Source organism: Myotis davidii, unplaced genomic scaffold (genome assembly GCF_000327345.1).
Source record: "Myotis davidii unplaced genomic scaffold, ASM32734v1 scaffold404, whole genome shotgun sequence".
NCBI lineage: Eukaryota > Metazoa > Chordata > Mammalia > Chiroptera > Vespertilionidae > Myotis > Myotis davidii.
The window spans coordinates 1173143-1181746 of record NW_006295824.1 but is presented as its reverse complement, the minus strand read 5'-3'; the positions used below and the strand labels follow the sequence as shown (position 1 = coordinate 1181746).

The 8604-nt window shown below is 50.5% G+C and overlaps 1 protein-coding gene and 1 long non-coding RNA gene across 3 annotated transcripts in view; one reads left to right on the top strand and one right to left on the bottom strand.

Moving 5' to 3' along the window:
• The window catches only part of HAND2 (heart and neural crest derivatives expressed 2), a 3453-nt gene extending 2980 nt beyond the window's left edge, over positions 1-473 (bottom strand). The window contains exon 1 of the mRNA XM_006770745.2: positions 382-473. Coding sequence (XP_006770808.2) covers positions 382-473 — 92 coding nt within the window. The remainder of the gene's footprint in view (positions 1-381) is intronic.
• A 146-nt stretch (positions 474-619) lies between these two features.
• On the top strand, positions 620-8598 carry LOC107184232. 2 transcript variants are annotated; one of them, XR_001515058.1, is made up of 4 exons: positions 620-784; positions 1155-1266; positions 5460-5603; positions 8393-8598. It is a non-coding gene; the product is annotated as an uncharacterized LOC107184232 (long non-coding RNA). The 2 variants fall into 2 exon arrangements; XR_001515059.1 differs by lacking the exon at positions 8393-8598 and adding an exon at positions 6895-7093.
• The last annotated feature ends 6 nt before the right edge of the window (positions 8599-8604 follow it).

Here is an 8604-nt window from a genome sequence, read left to right as displayed (position 1 = left end):
CCCTGCCACCCTCCCCTTCCCGCCCCTTCCCCTCCCCCCACCAGCCGGATCTGGGTTCTTGGGCGCTTATTGTTTTAATGAAATTTTGGACGGTGGTGGTTGTGGTCCTGAATGTGATTTTAGCTGCGAGTTACGTGTCCTCGCTCCTCCCGGGCTCCCTCGGAGGGTTTTCAGAGAGGTCTCAGTGCATCCATTTTCTCAGACCCTCTCCTTCCTTCGGGGGAAAGATCTGGGGCCCTGCGGTCGCCTTGGAGCGGGAAGGCCTTCGGCTCCGGCTCTCAGAGGGGCTGCGCGGTGGCCGGGGGAGCTCCTTTTTTCCAAGTCCTGCTTTACTTGCAAAGCACAATTGATAGGAAAAACCTGTCAGGAATCTTTCAAGACATTTCATGGAATTTATCCCGGGCGGCGGCGGCGGCCGTTCCGGGCTGGACGCCGTAAGGGGAGTCGGCGGATTTTCCCGGCAGGATCTCCATGTACAGCTACATGTTTAGGGCCGCTCGGGTTAATATATGTCGTCAGAGGCCCCTCACGCCAATCCCGGGGCGGCGGGGGCGGCGCCTCGCGCTCTCCGCAATAAAACTTTTTGATGTTCTTCTTGCTAATTGCCGAGGTCCTCTTCCAGGATTGGCTGCCCCTTCATAACCATAAGATAATTAAAACGAGGGGGGGGCAGGGTTAAAAAAACTTTTTTATCAGCCAGAGGTTAATGCAAGTGTTTAACAGATGCTTCATTATTAAAATATTTTCCCCCCCAACTCTCAAATATTGAAGAATCTCAGACCAGGTACAGTATCTCTCCGCTTTTTTCTTTTCTGCCTTTTTTTTTTTTAAAGGTCCGCAGATATTGCTTTTCGGAGTGTTTGGTGGTAGGTAATCGAGGCAAGGCATTCCGCAGGCCGAAGGGTGCAGTTTTGTGCCGATGGAGAGCAGAGGCGGCGGGCCGCGGGGGGGCCCCCACAAAGGGGCGGCTGAGCCCAGGCGGACGCGGGGCGCGGCGGGGAAGGCTGGTGCGTGGACCTGGGCACGGGCTGGAGACTCCTGGCTGGGGTCCCTTCACTGACCCACCACCTTGGTGTGGCTCCTGCGATCGTGGCTGCTTTGGGAGATCACGATGGAGACCCGCCGATTGTAAATCCTATCTCCATATTCTGCAGGGACACCAGCCCCTCCGAAGACCTTGGGCGATTTCAAAGCGCAGGCACCTCGATTCCCCGAATCTGTGGTGTAGCGGGTCCCGGTGTTCCCCTGCTTTAACTAGCCTGTTTGGTAAGTAACTGAATCTTTTTTACAGCGTGTTCAGAGCTTATTTTCCAGTTTTTATGAACAAACATATAAATATATCTCTACATTCCTGCCTCTCCCATAAAAGCGGGCATCTGTGGAAGGCAGGTTTAGTTCTCGGAGGGGAACCATTAAACACCAGTTTAAGAGGCAGGCCAGAAGGACGGCTCGTGGATGTTTAGATTGCTGGCCTTGGTGATCTTGAACGCATTAGAACGGAAAATGGATCTCCACTTGGACGTCGCCGGCCTCGGGGCACCCAGGCCAGGGCGCCCCTGTGGCGTGAGCGTCTCTGAGAAGGATCAGAAGGATCGCAGGAGGCTAGTCGGGTGAGGGGACGGTGGGATTGGACAGTGGCGGGAGCTGAAGCCATCCATCGGGCTTCGCCCAGAGCGGCCAGGGGAGGCTGATATATATATATATATATATAGATATAGATGAGGGTGGTAGATGAGGATTCTGTTCGATGGAGTTCAGTTTGGGAAAGGATGTCAGCAGAAGCCCTCTGGCCATCAATTTGAGGGACGAGAGGGCAGAGTGTGCAGAAGAAGGAGTGGGACACGGTGCTGGTCCTAACCAGGGTCGCTCAGGGAAGACCAATGACGACTCCGCCTGGGTCATCCACTATCCTTGGAGGCAGGCCGCAAAGCGATTCCCCGGGACTCCAGGAGGACAATCCTCTCCTCGCCCTCTGGGTGCGTTCTGTGGGGGTACATCATGCAGGGATGGAAGGCATGGTCAGGGCAAATGGAGAGCAGGGTTGGGGGGGGGGGTTGTCCAACTCCGTTGTTGCCAAGGATCTGAGGCACAGAGCCCTGGGCAACAGCGCTGAGAAATAAGTTTTAGGTTGGCTGCGGCAGGGCAGTAGGAGAGGGGAAGAAACTCAGAGAGGGATGTAGGCTGGGAGTCCATGCGAGGCCTGTTCAGTTCCCTCCGTGGGTCAGTTTCCCTGGCGGCCTGTCCCTGGTCAGAACGTCTTAAGGCAGAGAACAGGGAGTGGAGAGCAGCTGAAGCCAGATTCATTGGTAAGTGCCTGGGGCTTGGATTTGGGCTGGGAACAAAATCGGGATCTAGAACTTAGAAGCTCCAACGTTGGTGGGTCTGCAATTTTGAACATAAGGAGAGTCCTTTTAAGACGTTGTTCTTCTAAGAAAGAATATAGGTAGTGTGGTCTGGGTTCTGTTTACATTTTCACCGGGAGGCAAACCCTGAATGTGTAAATATTGGTAGTTCAATCCCCTGACATTTGATACATTAAAAAAAAAAGTCTGTTTATAAAAACACATCTAGGCCTTGGGAGTATGTAGACAAAGTAAGATGGTTGCACCCTGGCCGGGAACAGATAAAATTCACGGAGAGTAGTTGGTAGTCTGCTTCCAGACCCAAAGGGAATTTGGGGAATTGAGCGGAGGAGGAAGGGGCCCAGGAGAGGGCTGAGTTGGAGATTGGGATGCTGTGTCCATCACAGGCCAGTGGCCTCCGTGGCGAAGGCTTCAGAACTGGCCTTGCCTTTCTCGTGATCTTTAATTGAAACAACACCCACAAAAATGAGCGAGTCCCTGCATGGTCCCAGATAGCATGGCAAGTGATAAAAAAAAAAAAGACGGACAACATGGGACAGAAAAAAGTCGTAAAAGATGCTAATCTGAGCATCAGTTCTTACTGACAGTGTCATTATCAGTTAATTAATGTGGTCCAAGGGTCTAGGGCTTCATTTATCTCAGAAAGCCAAACCCAGAGGCCACAGCCTAGAAAGGCAGCGGCTTGGAGGCAGGGGACAGATGGGTGAACTCTGCTGTCTTTAGCTGTAGTTACTGCCTCAGAGAAGCCAGACTAGCTGAGCGCCACTCTGAATTCTCAATCAAAGGCAGCCAGGTTCCCCGTTCCCCGCTCAGTGCTCTTTGGCTCATTTTGCTCCAGGTGCAGTGGGATGCTGGGTTAGCTTGCTGTTCTGGAAAGCTGTGAGGCAAAGATGCCATGTCGAGTTCGCCCCCAGTTTAGGTACCCTGTGCCTTCCAGAGGCGGCAGTGATGAAAGTGATGGTAGTGGCAGTGATGGAGGGGGAAAGTAAAGGGGAAAAAGGGAAGGAGGTTGTAGCTCCAGGCTTAGATGTCAGCCTGGTGACCCCTCCCCAGGGCTGAACTAGTGTGGCCTCTGGGGCACTGCTCCCCAAAGGGCATATTTTCTGAGTACTCAGAGGGCCCCAGCTGCTGAGATGATTCTGGCTGGGGGGCAGCCCTAGGGTGGGTGCCCACAGGAGGAATCCTGGCAAGGGCATTACTTCCTACTTCTCCTTTTCCTAGGCTGGGGGGCTGCAACTTGTCTTTTCCCGGGTCAGTTTGGAGACCCCTTTACAGGGGGGCCGCCCTGGTTTGGGGGGATGTTTGTGATTCTGTGTCCACGGTCTTTGTCGTAGCTGATGGTGTACTCACTGTGCTGCTCATGACATCTGCCTCCAACTAAACAGACAGAACCAGGTTCAAACATTTATTGTGCGCTCATGTCCCTGTCTCTCTCCCTTCACTCCCACCCCCTCCCCTGGAAAAGATTCAAAGAGCACGAGAGAGGCTGAGCCCTCCCTTGCAAACATGTTGGTCTTGTGAGAGACTTTAAAAATCAATCTGGTCTAAACGAAAAAAATTTTTTTAAACCTCAGTGTGTTTTAGGGGAAATACAGGTCTTTTTGAGGTCTTTATAATTCCAAAAGGCAAGGGCAGTTTGTATCTTGTGTTTTGCTCATGAGAACTCAAAATAAACTGGACCTGAAACGAACCAGGCCAAAGAGCCATAAACACACATTTTATGTTTACGGGAATGATGGCTCAATTCCCTTCTTCGTTTTTCAAATCTCGTATTACCTTATTTCCCCAACTAACATAGAAGTCACTGAGCATTCCCTTATATATCTACAATGAGCTTACATCAATCGACCCCCAGAAACCCACCAAACCCAGAAGGTGGCACAAGAAGCAACGTGTTCTTGAAGATGTAACCCAGTCCCACCTGCTCCCAGGACCCTGCTTCCTGTGACAGCGGATGGCTCTGCATTCCTGTCTGTATTTGGGTGGGATGGAGCCATCCTACGTGCTAACCACTTAGTTTCGGAACCCTTAGGACATCCAGAACAAGACACATTGCCTGAGTGCCGGCAAGGGTTTCTCTCGAACTGGGGTTTTGTAGGCCCTCGCTTCCTTGTTTTCCTTTTCGGAAACAGTTGTCTGCAGACCTGGCAAGGGACAGTGGCTCCAGCAAAGAAGTGCCGCTTGCAGTACACATCTACAAAGCAGAATCAAATTCCATCGGACTTTTGTATCTGTTTTAGACATGAAGGGCGGGGGAAAGCTTCCCTTGGGCTCTTATGAGGTTTTATTTCTTCTGAGCATTTTCTTTTTTTTTTTGTATTTTGGGGCGGGGGCAGGGTATTTGAAGAGTGGGCCCTGTTCTCCCCTTTTCCCCATCCGGAGCGGTTCTGTGGGGATGGGGGCGGAGAGGGGCCGATCCAGCTGAGGTGATGACTGTGAAGGGGCTGATTGCTTATGACTCCTTCAGTCCAATGATGATTAAGAAACATCCCAGTCAGTGGACACAATTGGGACTTGCCTGTTGCCTGTATATCTTCCCTCCCCCCTTTCTTGCCCCCCCTCCCCTCCACTTGGTCCCTCTTCTCCCCTGTCTCCTTCCCTCCCTTCTGATTTGCCCTCTAGCGAAGTTTGGGCTGACAAGGTTTTTGATGTTACTGACTGGTCCATCCTAACTCCTCTAAGAACCCGCCCCCCCCCGTTTTTTTTTAAATTGAGATATAACTGACATGCAACATTGTTGTAAGTTTAAGGTATACAACATGTATGCAAAATATTAATATCCAAGATGACTGGCATTGGGAATTTCCACTTCCTCCAAATAATCAATGACTAGCTCTCCATGCTAACTGGAAGATAGTCAGCTGGTCTGAGGGGTTTGCACTGATAAGGGAGAATGAGGTACTTTGTTAGGTATCCAGGTCTGTAAAGCTAAAATACTTATTCAGACTAAAGGGGACAAAAGATAGTGTACGTGAAAGGGCCTCACAAGAGGCAGTATACATGGGAGGTGTTATTAATGTTATTATAGGGGTCCTAAGAGGTCCTGTAAATATGATCTTTGCTACTTTGCAGTAAAATATAGTTTATACCCCACAGGATTTATGTTAACTACTCATCCACATTCTTGTTTCAAGCAAATTGTATACACGCCAGCAATATTTTCTTCCAAGCCGGGAGGAAATCATTCAACATTCAGAGGAGGAAGTAATTGCAAGTTTGCATACATGCTCTGTGGAAACAGTAAGTAATTAACTTCAACGAGTCCTAAATACAGTCCGGGGTGCAGAATAAAATACAAAAGCAAACAGCAACTTAAAACGTGGGGCTCTGGACAAACCATTTATGTGACTGAAGGGTCTGTTTGCGACTTGAGGGCCAGGCCATGCCCACTTCTAACTGCAGTATTGCTCGCATTCCTGGAAGTCCTGTTCTGAAACCCTTTGCAGACTCACATAGAGGGATTTCTTTTGCCCTGGCAGTTCCTTCCAAACCTTTTCTACTTTCTTCTAGGGCCTTTGCGTCTAGTCGAGGGACGTGAGCCAGGATGGTTAGGTTTCAGGTTAACAAAAAGAAACACTTTTATTGTCAATATTAATGGCAAACCTCAATCTTTACAAGGCTTGGGTTTAGCAGCGTGAGCAGATCAAAAGCAGCCTGGCTTGATTTCTCAATATTCTCTGGAGCTTAGACAATTAACTGCAATTTTGCTCCAAACGAAACAACACGCAAAAGTTAGTTACAGAAATGCCACAGCTAGTCTTTCAGCAGAGATTTTTACCTGTGCACACCGTGTCAGAATCTAATAAATTTGCCCACTGAACCCGAGTTGAGTTTTGAAGGAAACCTCCTTAAAGTGTGTGAGCCGAGTGTCTTCATTGGCAATGTCAGGAGCCTGTTTCAGTGTGTGCATTCCACACTCGCCTTTCTGCCTTTCTGGCCGGGCGAGGATCCGGCAGACTGAGGTCTCCCTGGTAATTTGGGTACACCGAGTCTCCAGTTAATGATAGATAATCAGCCCCTGGGTCATTCGGTCATTCTCTTATTACAAACCCCTCCTGCTCTCTCTGATCTCCTTTCAAACTAAATTTCACACAAATAAAGCAAGACAGGGACAAGTTCTTGAGAGAGAGAAAGAGAGAGAGAGAGAGAGAGAGAGAGAGAGAGAGAGAGGAAAGAGAGAGAGAAGTATTAGAAACTCCTGATACAGAACTCTAAACAAGGAAAGGCAAACTAAAAGAGGATAGGAAAGGACATCTTATCAAAATGAACATGTTGTGTACAAAACATGAAAAGGAAAGGCTCTGGTTTTTGTTCGAGTGACAGAAAATTAAAATAAAAATAATTGCAGGCAGAAAAGTTATAAACAGAGAAGGCAGGATGCTTGCGGGAAATGCGCAGCACTGGGAGGCTAATTTGTTGTTACAGATTATATATCTGCCCCGTGATTGGAGAGGGGCGACTTTGTTCCATTTTCCAGCAGAGAATGGTTTTCTTTGAATACTTGTGTGAATGCCCACTTACGTTAACACAGGCCAAAACCTCGAGGAACAAAACGTGGAATTGCATTCTGCTTGCAAAGCATCCAACTTCAAAGACGAAAAGCAGAATTCCATTCAGAACACGTTTGGAGGCTTCTCTAAATCGGTGTGGCGGGTGCTTTTTTGTTTTGCTAACAGAAGGCACAGATCACTCTTGGGGGAGTCCAACCGAAACCAGGCCTCCCCTGGCCCCTCCCCACCCACCCACCTCCGCTTCGGGGGGTCTTCCTTCTTCCAGTCTACATCTGCCTCTGACTCCAGAAAGACAAACTTCAGATTGGCTAAACTGCACTTCTGACCAGATCCCTCTGGGGAGGCGCTGGCTTGTGTGGCTCTAGTACAGCGGTTCTCAACCTGTGGGTCGTGACCCCTTTGGCGGTCGAACGACCCTTTCCCAGGGGTCGCCTAAGACCATCCTGCATATCAGCTATCTACATTACCATTCATAACAATAGCAACATTACAGTTATGAAGTAGCCACGAAAATAATTTTATGGTTGGGTCACTACATGAGGAACTGTATTTAAAGGGCCAGAAGGTTGAGAACCACTGCTAGGAGTTCTGGGGAGAGCGCCCCCAGTGCATGTTCCCACCGCTGTCCTTGACAGTCTCCCTTGGCCCCAGCCCAAGGCTCTGGAAGGGCCTAAATCTAGCCCTAAGGGTGCTGTCGACAAGCCCTAATCTGCAGAGAGACTGGAATTTAGGCTCAGGGTTTGATCAACTCAGTTCTCAAGTTAGAGGAGTAAGCAGGAGATGGCAGCAGGTGCTCAACTGTGGGTCTGACACCCCCTGCCTCCTCAGCATAGCTAGCAAACAGCTCCCCCATACTTCTGTGTTTCTTCTACCCCCTCCCCCAAATGCCTTCCATCCAGGAATCCTTTCCAGGTACAGCTTCCCTTCTCTCTCTCCCACCAACTCAATCTTTTTTCTTTCGAATTCCTTTCTGGTGCCCCTGCTTTGGTTTCTCTAGTAGATCTCGGGGCACTTCCTGTGACTACGGATTCGTGGGGAGCCCCATCAATGCCTTGAACCCTGTAGTAGGTGCTTAAACGACTTGTGTAAAAGGGGCGACTTAGAGCAGTCAGGTGAATCCCGCCTATCCCGGTAGCAGTCGGGTTGGTTTTTATTTTTGAAAGCGACTCGAGCTAGCTCATTAAGGCACCGACCTTTCTCTCTAACTCCTCGGGAGACTCAGGGAAGCCTTCCTCCAATCCATCGCACCGGCATCGGGTCTGCGGCAGCCAGCTTTGGATCCGGGAGGGGGTGCCCTCTCTCGACCTCCTGGGGCCCCGGAGTCCGAGCGGGCACGGAGGGCTCTGGGCTCCCCACGGAGGGGCGCCTCGGTCTTTCTGAGCCTTAGTTTCCCCATCTGAACAATGGGGAGTAATGAGCCCGGCCTCGAGGGTGTTTAGGGAAGATGAACCGATTTCTGGTTGCGCGTAGGAAGTATGTATCTCCTCTGCCTCTCCGGTTTCTCGCCTTCTCTTCCAGGAGCCAGAGGACGCAGCCAGACAACTGCGGGCCGGGTCGCCTCCCCGGGGATCGCAAGGCTTCAGCCCTCGAAGGACAGTGTGCGCCCCAGACTGAGATGCGGGGCTGCAGCCACAGCCCGGGACTGTTAGGGTGCAGGGGGCGCCACCCCGCACTTAGGCCTCTGCGTTGGCTGCTGGGCCGCTCCTGGTTAAAGTCTCCTTTTGATGCCA